At 40.8% G+C, this 24,317-nt stretch overlaps 1 protein-coding gene across 1 annotated transcript in view; it reads right to left on the bottom strand.

Annotated features, from left to right (window-relative positions):
- The window catches only part of LOC102857249 (glutamate dehydrogenase 1, mitochondrial-like), a 67,715-nt gene extending 43,630 nt beyond the window's left edge, over nucleotides 1-24,085 (bottom strand). Inside the window, exons 1-2 of the mRNA XM_006901392.1 lie at nucleotides 23,656-24,085; nucleotides 241-321 (exon numbers count right to left, since the gene is read on the bottom strand). Of these exons, the coding sequence (XP_006901454.1) occupies nucleotides 241-321; nucleotides 23,656-24,085 (511 nt within the window). The remainder of the gene's footprint in view (nucleotides 1-240; nucleotides 322-23,655) is intronic.
- Nucleotides 24,086-24,317: the final 232 nt, after the last annotated feature.

The following is a 24,317-nucleotide window of genomic DNA, read 5'->3' as shown; positions in this document are numbered from 1 at the left end:
TTACCTTTATCTTGTTGTGGTGCTCAAGTATTTTATAAATTCTGGATATAAGTCCCTTATCTGATATGTTATTACCGAATACTTTTTCCCAGTCAGTGGACATAAGTCTTAAAAATGTGCAACTTAAGAAAAGTTCTGAGAAGTTACATTTTTAGAACATTTTAAAGAGAACTGTTTAAAAAAAAAACCCAAAAAAACTGTTTATATAAACATTTTCCCCAAAGAAGGAATAATACTCACCAACCACTGCACATTTGTATGTCATCAGAGAAGCCAGAGCTTTCACTTCATCCACACTCACATCAGTGCTGTAACGGATGCCTGCCAGAGTTTATTTAAAAAAAAAAAGGTGAGAAAGAAGAGAATTTATGTAGAACATCCTTGTGCTAAGTTTTTGAAAACTGCTACCAACTAAAAATGCTTACACTTCTAACATTTTACATTCTGACTACTTCTAAGAACACTTGAAGCAAGTTACATCAAAAAAGAGCAACAGGAAAGTCACAGAGAAAGTATATAGCTGCGCACTGGGTTTTAAAAAAATTTACCAGCAGTCAGGAAATGAAAAGATGAGTTGCACTGGGAAAAGTCTTCTGTCAGAGACCTCTCCAAAGTACTGAAGAGCAACAATGTCAGTCTGGAGACTAAGGTGTGCCTGATTCAGGCCATGGTCTTTGCAATTACTTTGTATGTATCAGAGAGCTGGACAATGACTAAGGATGACAGAAGGAGAATTAATGCCTTTGAGCTGCGGTGCTGGAGAAAAGTGTTGAATATATCATGGACTGCTAGAACAAACAAGTTCATTCTGGAGAGGGTGAGGCCAGGCTGTCCCTTAGAGGCAAGGATTCTGAAGCTTTGTCTGACATACTTTGGACATGTTGCAGGGTGGGATCAGTCCTTGGGGAGAGACATCATGCTTGGGAGGATATAAGGACAACATAAGAGAGGAAGACCCTTGATGAGATGGATTGATTCAGTGACTGGGGTAATGGGGGTAGGTGTATTAGACACAATGGGATTGACACAGGATAGAGCGGGGTTTAGGGCTATTGTACATAGGGTCGCTATGAGTCACAGGTGACTCTACGTCACATAACAACAACAACAACAACAACAACTTTATATTGGTTGCATACAAAATCCATATACATTGTTTTACAGTTCCGTTCATTCACACTGTTCCATACAATTTGAATGCTCTGGTAACAAAGAGAAAAATGTGTGTCAGGGCAGCCTAGACTCTGCTCTAGTACCAACACAGATAGGAACTCTTGGGGACTTACAGATGACTACACCAAAAATGGGGAAGATGGGACAGGATAGAGTGAGTGTTCAATCTGTTGGTTGAATAGGGGTGCTATGAGTCAGAGCTGACCTGAGGCACCTAACAATGCAGCCACTACAAACCAAAGAGATCTTTATCTGTTTCATCCTTCACTGCCAGCCTCCTTCTACCTGGAGAGGAGGCCAATTAGGCAGACAACTTGGCCGTTAGGTGTCTGGGTGAAGGCACACAGAAAGGGGCTCTGAGAGGTCTGATTAGCTAACCTCTCATGTACTGTAGAGGTAAGTCATCTTTATTTTTCCTCTAACCCATTGTTTCTCAACCCCATGAAGAAGGGCTAAATGATTCCTGTACACAATTTTGGGCTGCCTGATACATACGTGTGTGAGAGAGAGAAAAAAAAAAGGAGAGGGAGGGAGGGAGATACAGATAAAGGATACCAGTGAAGCAATACTATTTTCTACCCTTCCCTCTACCAGTAGCGACTAAGCACCTCCTTCCACAATCTGCACTTAGGGATTTCTCTTTGAATTCTGAGAATAAACACCTTTCAGATATAAAATATACAACAGGAAGATCTTCTCTGCCAGCAAAGCAGGAGCAAGAGAATATAGCACATCCTTTGGGCCCAGAAATTTCTTGTGCCAGCTGGACTTATTGTGGCAGGAGAACCAACCTGGGATGGAGCTGACCTTGGGACTGCTAACCCCACCAAGGACACAACCAAAGCTAAGCTAAGAGCCTTTGCTCAAGTCTGTTGAATAACTGGGGCTGAGAACTTTGTAACACTGGCCTAAAGCATGAGGTTCAAGGCTGAGGAGCCTGCAGGCACATTTGGGAGGCCGTCCTGACTGTATTTAGCTACTAACCTAAACTACAGCCTTATGACATCCACCCTCCATCATCAATAAAAAGAAAAGAAACTATGAAGCAGCAAGTAGGTGAGGAAACTAGCCTAGTCAAATTTTTAGTTACTTTTGAAATATTTCACAAAAATCTATCTAAGCATAAATGTTTTAAGAGAATTTTATTTGGTGTATATATGACCATGAATGGTGAATTTTAAAGCTGAATATATTTCCTCAGTCTAATGGAAAAATAAGAAAAGCTTAACTATATTTTGCATACAGTGGATGCTGACATTATTAGAGGATAAATGTGATTAACTTTATGGAGTGTAAACCATCATTGTTCCCCGCACACAGTAGAAATTTGCCCAGCTTATTTATTCTTCTATATGCTTCTAACCCAAAGACAGCAATTCTCTGATGGCTGGAATCTACCAGCAAGCTCAGTGAGAAAGCTGGCCAATCTTCTCCCCTACGATTTACAGCCTCTGAAAATCTACTGGAGGGTTGGTTCCATTTCATTCAAGTCACAAACTTTCTTCGTTCTGGGAGGCACTCCTGGATCACCCTGAATTAAGATGTCCCTTCCTTACACATAATATGTTTCCCATTATTCTTTTAAAGCCTTTGGAAGCAGACCTAATTACTTTAATATTCCTTTACTTAATACATTGGGGAGACTCTTTGCTTTCCCACGGAGGTGCTAAAAACTGTTTAAAATAGTAATAATCACAAATCAAGTAGTCAGAAAGTATTCAAACAGTCATCCTACTTTTTCTGGAAATAAATGTCAAAGTCTCATTCCAATCTTTTACAAAACTGTATAAACAAAGTTGATTTTATTGTAAAAGTCCTAGTGATGAGTCAGAAAAAAACAAAACATGTTTCCAAGCGCTGGAGTCCAGAAATGCTTGCTTGTAAAGAAAAATTTTTCTTCCCAGCCACACCTATTTAGAAAGATTGATTGTAAAATGCTGAAAAGAAGTAGTTGCATAGATAACCTATAATACTAGAAGCATTTTCTGTAGACATGAAGCAATAAAGAACTTCCAGTAAACTGAAGCAAGAACAAAACTTTAAGGAAAGAAGCAGAATAATGCAGTGGAAAAAGCAATGGAAGAGAAAAAGACATCAACTTATAGAGGAGTCTCCTATTTAGACAAAAGAAAAGAACATGCTTACATACTTTCATTTTTATGGTTTAACTAATCACTGCCAAGTATTAACAAGGTTAAACTGTTAATTTGAAAAACTAAATATTCTGAAAACATATCTAATAAATAAATCAACTACATTTTTAGCAATACTTGAAACAAAACAGGTTGAAATTATCTATCCCCAGGAAAAGCTGGCTGACCTTGTCCCTCTGTGATTAGAAAACAAAGGTAACTATGAAAAATATACTATCAGCCAGAAGTACCTAGTGGGTTCCACAATGCACTGCTAAGCAAAAGGTCCAGTGGTTTGCATCTCATGGGAGAAAGATGAGAAAGTGGGCTTCTAATGAGATTTCAAGTCTCGTTCTGAAGAGACAAACTTTTGGGAAACAAATGTTTCACTCTTAGAAAAGTTAATTTTATTTTATGTCCTCTTTTCACTAGAAATTGTAAATCAAATAAGAAACATACATATGCTCATTAAAACTTAAATACAGAAAAACAGAGGTTTTCCTTGATGACTGCTCGTGACCACCATCTGCTCCTTGGAAGTGGTTTAATTTTTATTGGTAATTTAAGTACACATCCTTTCAAATCTCTTTCTGCAAATTTACACATATTGATGATGATGCTGGCCACGGTGGAGCTGAGCCCGGACTCCTAGGACAAAACCGTGTGGTGAGGGTTTCTCACCGTAGTCTCCACGGAAGCTGTTCTCCAGGCCTTCCTCCTGTAGAGCCACTAGGGGGTTGGTTAGCCATTGAAAGCAAACCACCTGTGGTATACAGGCTCTTAACACTTGCCTGTAAAACAGAATCCTGTTTCTGTGATTAAGTATTTAACTTCTTTCTCAGTGGATGAAAGGAATACTATGCATCCAAAGGAGACCTTGTTAAATTTCTTATGATCCCTCACTCTGGTAACAACCAGTAGTAAACTTGGTCACACGTTCATACCAAACATGTTTTTAAAGGAACTGTAAAGCTGAATTACATTTAGGAGAAATAGTTTGTTACAGGCGGGGAGTTCTGGTGACACAGTTTGTAGGGAATTGCAAAGCTAACACTTCACAGCCTCAGAATATCTGAGGGAGAGTCAGCTAAGAGTTGTTCCAACTTGATAGCAATGGATTAGGTGACTTTATTTTTTTAAAAGGTTCAAGATTTAAAGGTTTAACTCTTCAGGTAGCCAGTTTTGTATAAACTATTCACAAATTTCAGTGATATTTAAGATGGATCATAAGAAAATAAAATTATAGGAACAAAGGTGATAAAGTATGTACCAATATCACATTATGCAAAAACATCAACAGAAACATTCTTTTATTACCAATTTCCCTGCAGATTATTTAAAATCAGATATCCCCTATTTTAGAGCAAAAATGCCGGTGGCATGTTTGATATTTTTCTCCGTCATTGCTTCCAAAGCCACTCTCTTTCTCTTTGCCTGAAATGACCCTCTCTAAAGCTTTACAACCTTCCCTATATCAGGACCCCTACCTTGCAATACTCTCACTGCAACTGCACCTTGTTTGGAGAGTTTTCAATTGTAACTTACTGACTGGTTCCAAGAATGGAAAAATATAAAAACAGAACAATAAACTACAAGCTAAATGAGAATGACATAGTACAGAAGATACTTCCAATTGGAGGGATTGGTACGGTGACTTCAGCAATGGGGTCAAGGAAGAGATCATGAGGATGACGAAGGTTAGGGCAACGTTCTGATCTGCTTGGTTCGTGGGTTTGCTATAAATTGTAGTAGTAGACTTGAATGTACGTAATGACAAGAAATAACAAACGTAATGAGAATCATAATTATGTTGTTGTTGTTGTTGTTATGTGCCGTCAAGTCACCTGCGACTCATAGCGACCCTATGTACAACAGCCCTAAACTCTGCTCTGTCCTGTGCCAATCGCACTGTCTCTGACACTCCCATCCCAATTATCCCAGTCACTGAATCAATCCACCTCATAGAGGGCCTTCCTCTGCTGCGCTGTCCCTCCACCCTCCCAAGCATGATGTCCCTCTCTAAGGACCGGTCTCTCCTCACAACATGTTCGAAGTATGTTAGATGGAGCCTCAGAATCCTTGCCTCCAAGGAGCCACCCGGTTTAACCCTCTCCAGGACAAATCTGTTTGTTTTCCTAGCAGTCCATGGTATTCTCAATACTCTTCTCCAGCACCACAGCTCAAAGGCATCAATTCTCCTTCTATCCTCCTTGGTCATTGTCCAACTCTCTGAAGCATAACAGGTGATTGCAAAGACTATGGCCTGTATCAGGCGCACCTTAGTCTCCAAAGAGATACCGTTGCTCTTCAGCACTTTGGAGAGGTCCCTAACAGCAGACTTTCCCATGGCAATGCGCCTTTTCATTTCCTGGCTGCTGGTGCCAAGACTGTTGACTATGGACCCAAGCAAACTAAAGCTGTGTACAATCTCAATCTCTTCACCATCCATCCTGATGCTGCCGATTGGTCCAGTGGTGAGAATCTTTTTCTTCTTGACATTGAGCCTCAATCCATATTGTAGGCTGCAGTCCTTGACACTCTGTAGCAGGCGCTTCAGGTCCTCTTCCATTTCAGCAAGCAGGGTTGTGTCATCCGCATAACGCAGATTGTTGATAAATCGTCCACCAATCTTGACCCCACATTTCTCCTCATAGAGCCCAGCCTCCTGGATAATCTGTTCTGCATATAGGTTGAAAAGGTATGGAGATAGGATGCATCCCTGGTGTACGCCCTTCCCAATTTTGAACCATGCAGTGTTCCCTTGCTCTGTTCCGACGACTGCCTCCTGGTCCAAGTATAAGTTTCGCATTAGAATGATCAAGTGTTCTGGGATTCCCATTCTTCTCAGAGTCAGCCACAGTTTGTTATGATCTACACAGTCAAATGCCTTTGCATAGTCAATGAAACACAGATAGACATTCGTCTGGTATTCCCTGCTTTCAGCCAAGATCCATCTAACATCAGCTACAATATCTCTAGTACCACGACTCCTTCTGAAACCAGCCTGGACTTCCCAGTAGTTCTCTGCTGATGTGCTGTTCCAGTCGTTTTTGGATAATCTTCAGCAAAATCTTGCTTACATGTGAAATCAGTGAAATTGTTCTGTATTTTCCACACTCGGTTGGGTCACTTTTCTTTGGGATAGGAACAAATATCGATCTCTTCCAGTCAGTTGGCCAAGTGGTCGTTCTCCACTTGTACAATGTACAATCATAATTATACTACAATCAATATTAATGGTGTACTGTTTAGAAAATAGAACTGGTCAAACCAGCACTAACTCATGAGGCATAGAGGCAAGTTAGTCAATTTCAGCTTCTCTAAACCTCGGTTTTCCCATTTGTAAAATGTTGTGTTAGATTCCTAAGAGTTGAGTATAACACAAAGAGGCTTTTTGAGATCTTTTGAGAAAATCAACAACAACAAAAATTACTGAAAAATCTTAGTTCATGAAAAGACCTCTTCTGGACAGACCTTCAGTACTAAGCATGCTGTCTGACAGAGGGGTGTCAAGAACATATATCATGAACAGGGCTGGGCAGTTGTGTTCTCTTGTACATAAGGCTGCTATGGGTCAGGACTGACTGAACAGCACTTCCCCATCACAATATTGAATGTTAACTTTCAGAAATTCTGAAGAACTGAAAGAATGTTCCTAATTCAGCATAAAGTTTCAAGCTGTTACCTGTAGGAAGGGCAGGAGACATCAAACCCACAATGGAAAAACTGACTTCTCTGGAATACTGAATAATGAACACAGACCTTAATCATGAAACTCCTAAAATAGGTACTATTGCCTTTGGTTATTCCTTTGGTGTTTGTTTCTTGGTAAAAGAGGTTTAAAAAGGAGTTCATGGAAGTCCTATATGTACTAATATGTACACAATGCTTTTTAAAAGGCCTATGGTATCATAGTTGTGAAAATAATGGCCACAGGAGCCTATCATCATGCCTCTACACTTTGCTCCAAGAATGTAATCAGGAGAAATAATACTTCATGGTAAACAAATTATTTTCTGAGTGTTTATTTATAAAGAGACACTTGTATAAAAATTATTAAAAGTATTCCATTAAAAACACTAGACAAGTACTTTGGTAGAGAAACAAACTGTTTTGGCTAACTACTTCAACTATCTGTGGCTTTACTGATTAACAAACCCATTGGTGGCTGGCATCTTCTACCCAAAGTTGGGTTTTTTTCCTTAACAGCTCTTTGATGCCGGGAGCCTTTTATTTCAAGGAACTATGTCCCAGAAGGTGGGCCATTTCTTGATGGGCCATTAGTGGATGGGGGCTCTTATTTAAAGCATTTTTGACCTGGAAGCCAGCCTTTTACTTCTACATCCCTATGGGCCCTAGAGCTGAAGCATATACAGAAAGACTTAGGAAAAACCTCCATGTGACCATAATATCCACATCTAGGACATTACCCCTGTCTGCCAGGTGTGAATGTCAGCCTGAATGAATACTGCCTGCCACATCTATGTAGGCTTCAAGTGGATATGGTAACATGATATTTGTATGCTTGATTTGATATTAGAGGTGTAACACTAAATTGTCAGTTTATTGTATTGAAAAATTAAATTTAATGTTCTAATTAGTACAGCACTTGTCTGTCAGTTTGCTGTACTGAGGTTAACTTGTGGGTTGCTGTGATGCTGAAAGCCACCGGAGTGTTAAATATAAGTGTCACCCATGGTGGACATGTTTTAGTAGAGTTCCCAGATTAAGACAAACTAGGAAGGAGGGCTGACCATCCACTTTTTAAATATCAGACTTCTGAAGATCATATGAACAGGACACAAACAAGGATAGTTATAGTATTGGAGGTAAAGCCCACATTGGAAGTCAATCAAAATGAGGAAAAACAGTGGCAAACATTTAATAACAGAAACATGAATGTATGAAGCATAAAAGTGGGAAAATCAGAAATCAAGAAAAATGAAATGAACTGCATGAGCATCAATACTCTAGGCAATAGTGAAGCGAAATGGATTGCTTTGGCCACTTTGAATCAAACAAACACATGGTATAATATGCTGGGAGAATGAAAAACGGAAGAAGAATGGTGTTGCATTCTTAGTTAAAAAGACAATTTAAAGTTCTACCCTGAAGTATAATACTGTGAGTGACAGGATGTTATCCATACACATAAAAGACCTGTAAATGCGACTATTATTCAAATATACACTTTACAACTAAAGGCAAAGAAGAGGAAATGGAAATCTTTTACCAAATCTTGTAATCTGAATTTGACCAAATATATAATCAAGATAAATTAATGATAATTGTGACTGGAATGCAAACGTTGGAAACAATGAAGAAGAAGTGGTAGTCAGAAAGTAGGAACCCAGTGATAGAAATGAGGCTGGAAATAGAATAATTTATTTTATGTTCAATCAATTAGTCAATGCAAATACCTTTAAAAAAAAACAAACCACAAACAGCAACTTTACACATGGACCTTACCTGATGGACCATATGTTGAATGACCTAAGACGCATCAAAAGAAGGAGAGAAATACACAGTCACTTTACCAATAAGAAGTGACTGACACTGAAAAATTTCAGGAAGTGCCATATGAACAAGAACCAATGATAATGACAGAAGAAGTTGAAACTGCACTGAAAGCATTGGGAAAAAAAAAATCAATGGGATATTGATAGAGATGTTTCAATTAAGAGATGCAGCCCTGTCTAAGCCCTGAGATGCACTCACCAGTCTATGCTAGGTGATCTGGAAGACAGCTGTCTGGTCACCTGACAGGAAGAGATCTATATTTGTTCCCATAGCCAAGAAAGGAGACCCAACAAAAAGTGGAAACTATCAAATAATAACAACATTAATATCACATGCAAGCAAAATACTGCTGAGGATCATTTAAAAACAGATAGAACAGTACACAGATAAGAAACTGCCAGAAGTTCGAGCAGGACATTGAAAAAGCTGTGACAACAGGGATATAATTGCTGATGTCAGATGGATCCTGGCTGAAAGCAAAAGAACACCAGGAGAATGTCTATTCATGCTGTATTGATTGTGCAAAGGCATCTGTGTGGACCATAACAAGTAACTGCTAACATTGAGAATAGGAATCCCAGAGCACTTAATTGTGCTCATTCAAAACCTATTCTGACCTAAACCAAGAGGCTGTTGTGTAAACAGAGCAAGAGAACACTACATGATTTTAAACTAAGAAAGGTAGGCATCATAAAATCTTCTTGTTCTGGGATTCCCATTCTTCTCAGAGTCAGCCACAGCTTGTTGTGATCCACACAGTCAAAAGTCTTTGCATAGTCAATGAAGCACAGATAGACATTCTTCTGGCATTCTTTGCTTTCTACCAAGATCCATCTAACATTAGCTATAATATCCCTAGTACCATGACCTCTTCTAAATTGAGCCTGCACATCTGGCAGTTCTCTGCTGACATATTGTTCGTTTTTGGCTAATTTTCAGCAGAATCTTGCTTGCATGTGATATCAATGATATTGTTTGATAATTTCCACACTCTGTTGGGTCACCTTTCTTTGGAATGGGAACAAATATCAATCTTTTCCAGTCAGTGGGCAGCTGGCTGTCCTCCAGATTTCTTGGCACAACTTAGTGAGCACATCCAGTCCAGTGTCTGTTTGTTGAAATATGTCAATTGGTATGCCGGCAACTCCTGAAGCCTTGGTTTTTGCCAATTCCTTCAGAGCAATTTGAACTTCCTCCTTCATCACCATAGGTTCTTGCTCATATGTCATTTCATGAAATTCTTCTGTGTCAGCCAATTCCTTCTGATACAGTGACTCTGTGTATTCCTTCCATCTTCTCTTGATACTTCCTGGATCATTTAACATTCTACCCAGAGTATCCTTAAGTATTGCCATACTTGGAATAAGAGGCAGTTGTCAGAACAGAGCAAGGAGACACTACATGGTTCAAAATCAAGAAGGGGGTTTGTCAGGGATGTATTCTGTCTCCATACCTTTTCAATCTGTATGCAGAACAGATCATCTGAGATGCTGGGCTATACGAAGAGGAATGTGGCATCAGGATTGGTGGAAGAATCATCAACAACCTGCGTTATGCAGATGACACAACCCTGCTTGCTGAAACTGAGGAGGACCCGAAGCGCTTGCTGCAGAAGATCAAGGACTACAGTTTTCAATATGGTTTGAAGCTCAACATCAAGAAAACAGAGATTCTCACCACTGGGCCAATTGGCAGCATCAGTATGGATGGTGAAGAGATTGAGATAGTTAGCAGTTTTAGTTTGCTTGGCTCCACAATCAACACTCTTGGTAACAAAGCCAGGAAATCAAGAGACAAATTGCATTGGGAAAGTCAGCTGTGAGGGACCTCTCAAGAGTACTGAAGAGCAACAATGTCAGACTGGAGACTAAGGTGCGCCTGATCTGGGCTATAGTCTTTGCAATTACGTGCTGTGCATCAGAGACTTGGATTAGGGTTGATAGGGTTGATAGAGAATTGATACCTTTGAGCTGTGGTGCTGGAGAAGAGTGTTTTGAATATACCATGGACTGCTAGGAGAACAAACAGGTTTGTCCTGGAGAGGGTGATGCTGGAAGGCTCTTTGGAGTCAAGGATTCTGAAGCTTCATATGACATGTTTTGGGCATGTTGCAAGGAGGAACTGGTCCTTGGAGAGGGACATCATGTTTGGCAGAGTGGAGGGGCGGCGAAGGAGAGGAAGACCTTTGATGAGATGGATCGATTCTGTGACTGGAGCAGTGGGAATAAGTACGTTTGAGATGGCTAGGTTGGCACAGGATAGAAGAGCGTTTAGAGCTCTTGTACATAGGGTTGCTATGAGTTGCAAATGACTCGATGGCACATAACCACAACAGCCATCATAGTCGTAATCTCTCTCCAATCTACTCAATCTGTATGCTGTGTAAATTATTAGAGAAGGTGAACTCTATGTGGAATGAGGATTGAAGGAAGACTCACCAGTAACCTGTGTTATGGAAATGACATAATCTTCTTGCCTGATGAAAGTGAGGAGGACCTGAAACACTTGCTGTAGAATGCAGCTTTTATTTCAATATCAAAAACCCAAGAATTCTTACCACAGAACCGATAGGCAACATCATGATAGATGGAGAACAATTTCATCTTACTCAGATCCATAATCAACAGCTTTGGTACCAGCAGTCATGAGATTAGATGTACTACTGCTATGGGAAAAGTCAGCAGTCAGGGACCTCTCCAATTTATTAAACAGTAATGATGTCAGTTTGAGAACAAAGATGCACCTGATTCAGACCATGGTCTTTTCAATCACTTCCTATGCAGATGAAGGTTGGACAGTGAATAAGGATGACAGTAGAAGAATTGATGCTTTTGAACTGTGATGGAGAAGAGTACAAAATGCCCCATGGAATGTTGAAAGAACATAAACACTTTCTGGAGAAAGTGAAGCCTGGGAGACAAAGATGATATATAATTTGAGCACATTGCTAGGAGAGGCTGTTCCTTGGAGAGGGACATTATGTTTGCAAAGGTGGAGAGTCAGCGAAAAAGAGGAAGACCCTCAACCACGTGGACTGACACAGTGACTGCTGCAATGAGCTCTAGCGTGTCAGGAAGTGTGAGGATGACACAGGATAGGATCTGTTGTTAAAAGGATCTTTAAGAGTTGCACTCGATGGCATCTATAAAACTCTTAAAAAAGTTCAAGCCTAGGAATCAGAAGAATGGCTCTCTAGCTGTAATATTTATGAATGAGTCATATGCAAGATTGTTTGAATATGATTTTCCTAAGAAAGTATGTCTTCTGACACCTTTAAATACATTTCAAAGCAACTTTTGATCCAAAAAGTGTCAGGAATCACTGTGCAAGTGGCATGGTGCTCAATCAATAGTTACTCTAAGATACAATCTGTAACTTTGTACATCAATAAATCCCAGTTAATATTAAGCTGTAGGTGTGAAACTAAATGGCTGGAGTCTGAACTCAGGATCCTTACTAGCCAGTTACTCTAGCCAAGGTCACTTCTAGCTTTGTAGCTTCATTAGAAAATCAGGATAACAGTACTGATAATTAATGAGATCATGGAGAATGAAAACAATGAATGAAACACTCTTAACAAAATGCCAGGTTTACATGTACAGTTTAAGAAATCTTGGCTATTGGCACCTGCTTGTCAGCTGGCTTCTGTGAAACCAGACTACACACAGCTCTCCTGGGTCCTGCTGCCTTGTTTCAAGGGAAATGAAGAGTTTTGACCAGCCCTGTCCAGGCTTGCCTTCAAACTCTTTGCAAAACCTTCCCTGCTTTTATTAACACGTTATTCTTTGGTACTAAGGAATAAGTCAATTTGCATTAACTGCTGCTTCTGGAAAGGAGAAAATACTGATTCCATATAGATAGGCCAAGTACTTTTTTGTTGTGCACTGTTGAGTTGGAACTGACCCATGGCTGACTCTTCAGCAGGTGAGCACTGGTGGCCTAGTGGCAAGATGTGCTGCAATCTGAATCCAGCAGCTGCTCCACAGGGGAAGGCCATGTATAAAGAACAGAACTGCAGTTAGGATGTTTACTCTGTAATTAATCTTACTATTTGAGTAATTGAATCAATATATGTATCTTGAAACATTTTTACGTGAATTAACCCATTTATTACAGGCTAGAGCCGCTTCAAATCGGGGAGCTTCTTGCAGTCTTTCAGTTCCTCGAGTCTTCTGATGGCAGATTCACTGTGACTCTGGAGTTGGTTGTGTAGGTCCGGGCACCACCAGCTGTAGTCTTCATTCAAGAACCACAGGGCCATATCCCCACAGCTCATCTTTTCATTCTAATTTTGCTATAGAAGGATCAAATGTACTTGGCATGCTGGCTGACTGTCATTTTCTTCACCATTTTCCCGAGGGAGGGACCATAATGGATTCTGTATTTACTGATGATCCCAATGTTCTTGGTACGTTCAGTCAATTTACTGCAAACCAGTACCAAACTTGGAGAGCTGAATTATACAATCATTTCAACAACAGTTTGCTGGATAGATAAATTATTTGCCACTTATGTCAGATGTGTGGGTCTTAGAAAATCAGGCAGTTTACAAATCATATCTGATAGAAATATTTTTATTTTTTACTTGAAATATAAACTAGTAATTTATTTTCATTCATAATATAAAGTACTTTAGGAAGAGTTTCTACTTTCCAGTGTTCAAAAGTAAATCAGAATTATTTTCTGTGCCTGATGTTGTGTACTGTATAGTTGGAACTGCCCCAGAGTTGACCCTCCAGTGGGTTTTCAGAGGCAGTTAATTGCATGGGAGGAGATTGCCTATCTTTCTCCCACACAGTAGCTGGTAGATTTGAACTTTGTGTCTTTGGGATTGTAGAGCAGCTTCTTGCCACTAGGCTACCAGAGGTCCCTTTCTGTACCTGTTGTTGTTGTTGTTATGTGCCATCAAAGTCACTTGCGACTCATAGTGACCCTAAACCCTGCTCCATCCTGTGCCAATCTTTTTGTCTCTGAGACACCTACCACCATTACCCTAGTCACTGAATCAATCCATTTCATCAAGAGTCTTCTTCTCATGCACTGCTCCTCTACCCTCCCAACCATGATGTCCCTTTCCAAGGACTGGTCCCGCCTTGCAACATGTCCAAAGTTTGTCACACAAAGCCTCAGAATCCTTGCCTCCAAGGAGCAGCCTCGCTTCACCCTCTCTAGGAGGAACTTGTAGGTGGAGTCAAATATGCTAATGGCTCTTACTGAAATGGCTGTATAGTTATGACAGTTGTTGGATGGGTCCGAGGTGTGGTAGGTAGGTAACATTATAAAAAATTTTAAGCAATTGGTGAAAGAAACTTGGAAACCAGAAGTTGATGAATGGCTGAAGATGCCTAACCCTGCCAAAGTAACCCTACTGGGGTCAGTTATGTTTCCTGTTTTAGCACACCAATCCTCTCGGAAATCCAAGCATAATCTGATATTCTGCTATACTATCGTTCTCATGGCTATGTGTTATAGAGATGTCTCTTCTGCCTTTTGATTTCTTCGAGAATGCACTGAGTTGTGTGCTATCTGGTTTTCCTCAACAGTTTTCATTAAGTGAAAAGAAAAGTGAAACTAAATCCAAAGGTCCTGACTCAACCACCTCAGAGCCTGCAGCTGATGCTTCAGATAGCCTTAAGGAGGGACATGGTAAGAAGACAGTCAATTTATGAGTCTTACTAAGGAAAAAACCAACACCACAGAGCCACACATGTATCTCTCTCTCTCTCTCTCTCTCCACACTGATGATGTGAAATAAAGATTTTATATAAAGAATGTAGGTGACAAAAAAGAAGGACTTCTTTCAGTTTTAGAGGAACTAACCTTTCGTGGATTATAATTCTCAAGTGTTGTGAGTATATCACATGAAATTGTCTTTCCAAGTTAAAAATAAAACTTTTATGATGATTTTAATAAAATAAAGCTCATCTGAAATAATGGTACAGAAAGTAAACCTAACACTACTGATTTATTTTTTAATGAAAACTTAAATTTAGGTATTGTCATAAAAAATATTGTCATTCATTAGAATTCTGTTTTATTACATGGGAGAATTATAATTTCCTAGGTATAGAAAAGTATTCATGAAACTATTTTCCAAGTTCTAGTCACTTACTTCATTCCCACAGCCAAAACTTGAACATGTAGGTAAGCATGTCAAACTGGCTGATGCTTCAGAGCCATAAGGGACACCAGAGAGTAAGTGACAGGCATGCGGGAGAAAGCCAGTGTCAGCTCATCCCAATGAGATCAGGACAAAGAGAGACTACAGATCTCCCCTGCAGAGGTTTCCCGGTGAGCGAGAAGAGTGGCGGGGTGGGGGGAGGGGAGAAATGGATGTTTTTTTATTAAATTGATACTATTTTCTTTTCCTACATTGAAAAAATCTAACTCATATACAAAACCAGGAAAAAACCAGAGGGGAAAGTACCACATCTCAGACTCATGTCTAGGAATTTACTTTAACTCTCATGTTAATATTTTAATCTCCTTTGGTTCTAGGTAGAACCCTTAGCATCTCTAACATTAAAATATTTTTATTTTTTAAATATTATTATTATTACAAACAATTTTCCCAAGGAATCTAATTTATCAACACTACTGATAGGTGTTCCTGAGTCAACAATGATGCACAGCGACCCTAAGAACAAGAGATCTGAATTTTGCCCTATTATCTTCCCAATGTAAGCAACAAAGTGCAAGCTCAATTTTTATTTAGTGTTAAAATTGAAAACCTGCCAGTTTTAATGGCATTTAGTACAAATTGGTGGTTACCTTCCAATAAATCCTTCAGTTCTTACTAGTGTACTTTATATAACATGTGTGCAGTGTTTCTTCCCTCACATGGGGTTTTTACTGCCAAGGTAAATCTGCTAGATGGACCCATGCATAGGTGACAGGAAGACTAAGTGACAACTTGATAGACAGGACTCATTCTCAAGAGTATCTAAGAGAAAGGTGTTCTCTGGTTTCCACGAAAATAAAAAGGGCTTTATAATGGCAAGACTGTTCCTTATTTCACTAAGTACGAAAATAAAATAAAATTCCTTCCTTGTAGAGGGACATCATGCTTGGAAAGCTGGATGACTGGGAAAAGAATGGAAGACCTTCAACCAGAAGGACTGACACGGTGACCCCAGCAACGGGCTTTAGGGGTGATGAGGGTGGCACAGGACAGGGCAGGGTTCAGATCTGTTGTTCACAGGGTTACTTTGAGTTGAACTTGACTTGATGGCACCAAACAAAATAAAAACCACCTCCAACTTTATTTGTTTACATTTTGTCTCTTAAAAACAAGTTACTGAATAAGAATGAACTTGGGAGGGCATTATGTTGAATGAATACTAAGTCAGTCACAAAAATCCACCCTTTTATAAAAGAACAGGGATAATACACAGAAGCCAATGTTCATTAGAGAGCCTTGGTAGCACAGTGCTACCTGTGAAGTTAACAACCCAAAAGTCAGCAGTTCTAATCTCCCAGCCATTCTGCAGGAAACCAGTGGACAATCTCTACCTGGAAATATTTATAGCCTCAAACCTGATGGAGGGCCATTTGAGTTCCTTCTTTCAAAAGAAAGTGTTAGATTTGTTTTTGACAGTTCTTTGAATGTATTTATGGCATTTTAAATAGACTATTTTAATCTCAGAAAATAATATTATTTATTGCCTCAAAACATATCCACTTTTAAACTGGTAACCAGCTAGAGGACTTATTATCTAGCAAGAAGCTTTTTGGGGGGGGGGGGTAGTGGTGTTAGTTTTTTTATTAAAATAAAATAAAAAGGTTCAGTGGTGGTTATATGGGAAGGAGGGAAAGTGGCAGATTCAGGATTCCGATTATTGTTGTTATGTGCTGTCAAGCTGCTTGTGACTCATAGTGACCTTGTGCACAACAGCTCTGAACCCTGCTCTATCCTGAGCGAACCTACTTCCATTACTCAGTCCATCTCATTGAGGGTCTTCCTCTCCTGTGCTGTCCCTCTACCCTCCCAAGCATGACATTCCTCTCCAAGGACTGGTCCCATCTTGCAACATGCCCAAAGTATGTCAAACGAAGCTTTAGAATCCTTGCCTCCAAGGAGAAGCCTGGTTTCATTCTCTCCATAGTAAACTCAATTTCATTCCCATTCAGTTGGATCAAACTCACAGCTGACCTCTAATGGATCTCAGAGATTGTCCATCTTGCCCCTATTAACAACTGGTGGATTTCAACCTTCAAGAGGCTTTGGGCTAGCAGTGCAACCCTCTACAGACGAGGCCACCAAAGGCCCCTCTCTAGATAGTGCCGTTGAGTTGAACATGACTTATAGTGACCTATGAACAACAGATCTGAAGCCTGTCCTATGCTATGCCATCTTCATCATTTTTTATATGCTTGATCCTATTATTACAGCCACTGCATCAATCATCTCACTGAGGGTCTTCCTCTGCATAGCAGTCACTCGCTATTTTTGGTGATGGGAAAGGTGGCACTAAATGAGGAAAAGGGTAAACCACCTGATGAAACTAAACATCACTAAACTGTACTGCAATGGTAACTGCTACAGCTTATGTAACTGTGAAACAGCAAACAGTAAAAAAACTAAGTATGTATCAGTTTAGATGTGTGTTATATTGGACAAATTTGCTATCAATAACTTCTTGAAAGTGCTAAAGAGAAAGGATGTTAGTTTAAAGACTAAAGTGCTCCAGTTCCAAGCCATGGTATTTTCAGTTGCTTCTTATGCATCTGAATGTTGGACAATGATTAAGAAGATCAAAGAATGTTGAACTATGGTGTTGAATATCCCAAGGACTGCCAAAAGAACAAAATAGTATGTCTTGGAGGGAGTGGAATCAGTGTACTCCTCAGAGGCAAGGACAGTGAAACTTTGTCTTAGGGTATGTTGTCAGGAAGTAGTCAGTCTTTGGGAAAAGTCAAAGGTCACTGAAAGAGACAAAGATCCACAAGGAGATAGACTGACACAATGACTGTAACAACAGATTGCGTGCATGAAGCAGGATGTGGCAAGATTTGATCTGGTGTCTAAACAGTGGGTACAAGTCATAGTCTACTCAATGATAATAGTTATATATGTAGGCACAGATCTGCATAAACACGTAAATGTGTTTATATAGATGTAAGCATATACATGCCTCCTGAAGCTATGAATTTTGATAAATGTCAACAGTTGCAGAGGGACTTCAGGCCTTTTGTTCACAGAATTGCTACGAGTCATCCTCCACTCGAAGGCAATAAACAACACACACACAGACACACACACACACACACACACACACGTAAACGTGCTGAGGGGACACTGTTCTAGATACTACTTGTTTTTGTTGTTAAGTGCCATCAAGTTGACTGTGACTCTGTGACTCACAGGAAGTGACCTTATGAACAAAAGATCTGAATTCTGTCCTATTCACCATTTCTGATATGCTTGAGCCCAATGCTAGTCACTCTATCAACCTATCTTGCTGAAAAGTCTTCTTCTTTCCCTGACCATCTACCTTTCCCAACATGAGATCTTCTTCCAAGATACTACTTAGATATAACCAATTATCCTCTCAGGACTGGATTTCTGGGATTAGGACCACAGCCTCATAAAGACATCTTGGACAAATGATATAATGGATTTCAAGATATCACTACCTACTGTTGTCCATCAGGGCGACAACAAGAGGACTCCGAAAGAATGGGATGGAAGCGTGGAACAGAACTTCAAATACCTATAAACAAACAAAAAACCCCAGACCTACTGGACTGGTTGAGACTGAGGATTCCTGATGCTACTATCCAGAGATACTCTTTAAACCCTGAACTTGTAGCTAAATACAAATTGGCTCAAAAATAAAAATAAGCAAACACCCGCCCCTCAGATCACCTTAATTTTTAAACTGATATCTTTTTTCTTTAGAACTTTGCAGAGGTCCCTGACAGCAGACTATCCCAGTGCAACAAATCTTTTGATTCCTCGACTGCTACCACCACCATGAGTGCTGACTGCAAATCTAAACAAAATCATGGGTTAACACAGCTTTTACTGATATTTGTAACAAAAGAGAATATTTAGTCTTATGCATTTGAGGATTGTATTTATAGGTAACAACTATATTTGAATGACAAAAATTTCAGAAAGTTTATGATAGGAAAAATAATCTATCAGATTATTGATTAACACTTTTAATTCCAAGATAATAGGAGTGAGGACAGGCTGGAAGAGAAAAATCAACGAACTGCTATTATCTGTATTGCTCCTTTTTAAACAACACATTTTCTTCTAAAAAAGTAGATAGCAGGGGGATGAGGGAAATTGAAAGAATTTGTTAGAATTTGTATTAGAATTTTGTAAATAAACTAGTAAAAAAAACGTAGACAGCAGACTGTTTTTGGAGAAAGTTAACAGGAACACGGTCTAAGCCATGCATTCAAATTCACAGGAACCTGTGAGCACAGCCTTTCAAAACAGTTACCTATTCTGACAAATGCCATTTTTGTGGAAAATATTTTTAAAGCCTACAGCACACTCTTTGGTGAATCCTTAGTAACGTCAAATCTAATGGTCTCGGTTAAATATAGTATGCAGAAAGAGAGAAAGAAACACAAAAAAAGCATTAAATATTGACCTGGAATAAAATATGTATCAACCACCTCTCAGCCTTGAAACCACCTGTTTCCCTTTCAGAGTCTACTACCAGATTATTTGTTTTGCTTCAACTTTGAGAATTTCAACCCAGAACTCTCACATGTAAGCCCATTTCTTGAAGAAATGCAAATACAAAAAGAAAGAAGAGCCTGAGAGGTTTGTACAACGTCAGATGAGGACGCAGGAGAAGAAAAGGCTAACAGAAGTTCATGGGGATTACTCCAAACATTTCTTATCTTCACCAGCTAGCATATTCTAGATTTCTGAAGTCAGAAAAGACCAGGGAGGTTAACAACTCTGATAAGTTAAAAAAGCTTTTAATGTTTAAATGTATTGAAATCCCCACAAAAGCGAAGTCTCTTTTATAATTCAAGTTCTCTGCATCAGATAATGGTGATAAATCAGTTTCTGGGGCTGTAAATCAGGGGAGGAATCAATGAGGAGATTGTCCATTTTTTCCCCCCTAATGGATTTCAAGGCTAGACTTAGCAGTTCAACTCTCCACAGACAATGCTAGAGCATTACATACAATTTACTATTTTAAGCAATCAATGGCTTTTTAAACTATATAATCATGTTCAAGCTTCAGTCTCTCCATAAAAATATTTTTAATTCCTTCAAATAATAAACCTATCACTTTAAAGAGGCACCCTATCGCTTCTCGGCCTTTTGGCTAAGATCAAGTGTAAAGAGGCACCTTATCCTGTATATTACATTGTCTTGCAATTTCTTGTAGCTTCTCTATGCTTATATGCTGGGAATTAGGAGCACTTTCACTAGCACTTGTTTTGGTAAGTGGGATAAAGTGCATCTTACATTAGAACCAGCAAATGCTACCAGTAACGGGGGCTGTGGTGTGGCCAATGCAATCTGTCATTAGGCTCAATATGTTGATATTAAAAATGCTGTTGCTATAAGAAGAATGACAAATTATGATAAACTAGATTTAGTGCATCTGTGAAGAGTTTAATAACTACACAGAGACAGGAATTCTACGTCAGAAATGACATAGAAAGAACAAACATATATAAAGAACCTTAAGAAAACCAAATTAACTCCTAGGAAAATTAATATATTGGTTTATTTGTATAACATTTAAGAGACTGGTAAGTACTGCCAACAAAACTGTAAAATAAACTTGATGTCAGCTTTAAAATCTATTGTAATGTACTGCTGAGTTGGAACCAAATCATAGCTGACTCTCCAGTGAGTTTTCAGAGGCCGTAAATCAAATGGGAGGAAATACTGACTATAGTTGCCTGTTGCGTATTAATATCATGAAAAATAGAGAAAAGATTGAAGTTATGAACAATTATTGTTTTACTTAAGCCCACAGAAAACATCCATGGCAGTAGCAGCCAAAAAACCCCAAACCATGTATTACACTGGGCAGGTCTGCTACAAAGGATTTTTTTTCTAATGTGCTACGCAAGGATGTCAGTTTAAAGACTACGGTGCACCTCATCGAAGCTATGGTATTTTCAACAGCCTGTGGAAGGTGGGCAGTGAACAAGATTGAAGAAGAACTGATGCCTGTGAATTGTGGTGCTGTCGAAGAACTCTTAACTCATTACCCTGGAGTCTGAACACACTCCTAGTCTGACCCTCTAGTACATTTTCAGAGGATGATAGTGCATGGAGGAGACTGCCATCTTTTTCCTGTAGAGCAGGTACTGGACTCAAACTTTTGGGTTGGCAGCACAATGCCTTACCCACTAGGCCACGAAGGGAATGTTAATATGTTGTTGTTATGTGCAGTCGAGTCCATGGACATATAAAGAACATATAAAGCTGTCTTAGAGGAAGCACATCTGGAACGCTCCTTAGAAGCAAAGACTATGAGAATCATCTCACATTGAGCATGAGGGTCAGTCGCCAGAAAAGAACTTCATGCTTGTAAAAGTAGAGGGTCTGCAAAAGTGAGGAAGACCCTTAACAGAGACCCACTGAGAGTGACTGCAGCAATGGATGTAAGTACCAGAGACTGGGAGGATGGCAGGGTGTTAGGACTCTGTTCTGTTGTGCACGAGGTCACTATGACTCAGAGGTGACTCACAGAAGCTAACAACTACGTAACATCCTATATCCTTTCATGCTTCCCTCAACAGTCTGAACTTGAATATTTAGAAGGACCGGTAGGAAGAAGGAAGGAGCTGGCTGTCATCTACTACAGTACAGGGTTGATGATTTTACATACTTTCTGAGCTGCCAGAGAAATTGGAGGTCTAAGTGGTAAAGTTGGGTTTTAGGAAAAGAAACTAGACAACTGGAAGAAAATTAGGCTCTAGAGGTAAGTCACAGAAAAGAAGTGACAGGAGTCAACACAAACATGAGAAAGTAAATGATAAAACTGTTTCAGGTAAACTTTGTTCTCCAACGAATACTAAGCAAGCTCCACTTCTTCTGGTAGAGAAAGGATTTCTAAAAATTATTAGTAATCAGCTGGTATAACAGAAAGAACACTGGACAAGATGTAAGGAGATGAAGTCTAGTGTCTTTTGTGCCAACTGATCAACTACCTCAGGCAAGAATCGTCACTCCCTTCTGTGTCTTTGAGCTTTGTCCTTATTCTATGTATATTTTTAAACAGAAAAAGATACAATAATAATATTATAATATTAGGTTGCCTTTAAACATCTTTAAATATGTGTTGCTATGTAATTTATTGGGTGTAGGGTAGAAGTCCATTCTGCAAACACTGAAAATTTAAAAATTATAACTTTGCTGTTTGCATTCAGTGCCGCCGAGTTCAGCAGAGCTGCCAGTCACACAGGGTTTTCTAACCAGTTTGCCACCAAGGAGCCTTAACCTAAACCAAAACCAATTTGCCATCCACCTATTTCACAGGACAGTGTCGAACTGCCACATGGTTTCTAAGACAGCAATGTTCCTGGCAGCATCTATCTCTTGTGCAGAAGACAGAGGGATTGGACCCTGACATCCTGGTACTACCAGGTCTCCTTATCTACACAAAAACAAACCCACTGTTCTGAGTTGATTCTGATCAGCAGCATCCCTGGATAACCTGTTTCAGAGTGTTCACAAGGCCTTAAATCTCTATGGATTTATGGACCAAGTTATCCTCCCTACAGGAGCAACTAGTGAGTTTGAACTGCTGACCATTTAATTAGTGGACAAATGCCTTAATCACAGAGTACCACTAGACCCACTTCAGGGACCCTGAAGCCCCCAAACCAAACCTATCAATAGATTCTAACTCCTTATAGAACAGAGTAAAACAGTCTTACAGGGCTTCAGCCTTGGGAGAAGGGTGGGGAAGATCTATATTGGCTTAAGCAGCAGCTGTAAATCGTGAAGGCACCAGACTGCCTCATCTTTCTCTCACAAATGGGACAGTGGGGTTCCAAAGGCCCATCTTGAGGTTAACAGCCAAGTGTTTTATCACTTCGAGGGCTCTTTCACATTCACTCATTTCCACAGTCAGAACCTCAGTGTGTACTAAGTTGTTAAAAGACTCCACTCATCTCTCAATATACTTTATCTTCTCTTCCCAAAGCTCAAATCTGGTGCTAGCCAGGAGCAGCACACACCCCTAGGGCTATTTCATTCCATTGGTTGGCCGCGCGTTCTGCAGTTTACACCCTTTAGATTTATTGTCAGGCTGCCCGGTGTTTAACCTGGAGTTCTGCTGCGTACCAATTCGTAATATTATTTTTTTTTAAAAGGAGAAGGATAAGCTGTGAAGCTAGGCAAAGAATATAAAAAACCTAATATGCAATGTGTAATTTCCTTTGATGAATAAAACTGTCTAGGTCTTAAACCTAAAAGACAACAAATTTTCTCCACTTCCGTATCATAATCACTGTTTTCTAACGGGCGCTTACGCGAATTATAAAAAGTTGCTTTCGCATTCTGCCTGTGTGTAAACATGCAGAGGCAGAATCCGGTGGCCCTCTCACTTTCTCTTCAGAAGTGCATTCTGGCAGGACCTACCCTGCGTGACACATACAACTAGGACAACAGAGCGATGCTGGGGCTATTCGGCATGCAGCATCAACGGGATCACCTCTTGGGGAAGGACCAGGGTCAGCTTCCCGCTGACAGTTCCAGGGACAGGGGCCGTGGGGCTGTCAGGTGGCTGGGGGATGACCCGGGCGTGGAGGGCGGCCGGGGGGACACCCTGGCTCCAGCGGCCGGGCCGCGGGCGGTCGAAGCTGCGGGGGCTGCGCCGGTGCTCACCTCCCTTGCAGGGCGTGCGGTGCTGGCTGTGCTGGGCCCGGTAGCCCTCGATGACTTCCCAGGAGCCGTCGTCGCGCCGGATGGGGAAGGACAGGCTCAGCACATGGTTGCAGGGCTTGATGATCCGCAGGATGCCGCGCACCCGGTTCCGCTTCTGCTCCTCGCTCTCCCGGGTCCTCAGGTCCTCCACCAGCTTGTCCTCCACGATGCTAGCGCCGCGGTCGAAGAAGCCCTCCACCATCTTGAAGAAGTTGGGGTCGTCCTCGCGGTCGGCGGCTGCCTCGCTGTAGCGGCGCCAGGAGCAGGGCGCAAGCCAGGGCAGCAGGGCGGCGGCGGGCTGAGCGCGGGCCCGGCCCAGCAGCGTGGCCGCGTCGGCGGCGGCCGGTCCGGCCCGGGACAGCAGCAGCACTTCGCCTAGGCAGCGGTACATGGCGGCTGGCGGAGGAGAGGCGGCACGGGCCGGGGACTGGAACGGAGGGAGGAAAAGCCCAGCTCGGGTGGCCCTTTTAAGCTGCAGCTTCCTGCCTCGCTGTCTGTCCCCTCCCCTCCCTGAGCTCACCGCCTTACCCAGAGGCCGGACTTTCAACCGCGGCCCAACTGCGCCCGGGGACGGCAGGGCGGGGGCGCGGGGTGCGGGAGGACCGGCGCGCACCACCCCGGGA

This window comes from Elephantulus edwardii, unplaced genomic scaffold (genome assembly GCF_000299155.1).
Source record: "Elephantulus edwardii isolate Elephantulus edwardi_28Jun2011 unplaced genomic scaffold, EleEdw1.0 scaffold00324, whole genome shotgun sequence".
NCBI lineage: Eukaryota > Metazoa > Chordata > Mammalia > Macroscelidea > Macroscelididae > Elephantulus > Elephantulus edwardii.
Note: the sequence above shows the minus strand (reverse complement) of the source record. Positions and strands in the feature narration are given on the sequence as shown.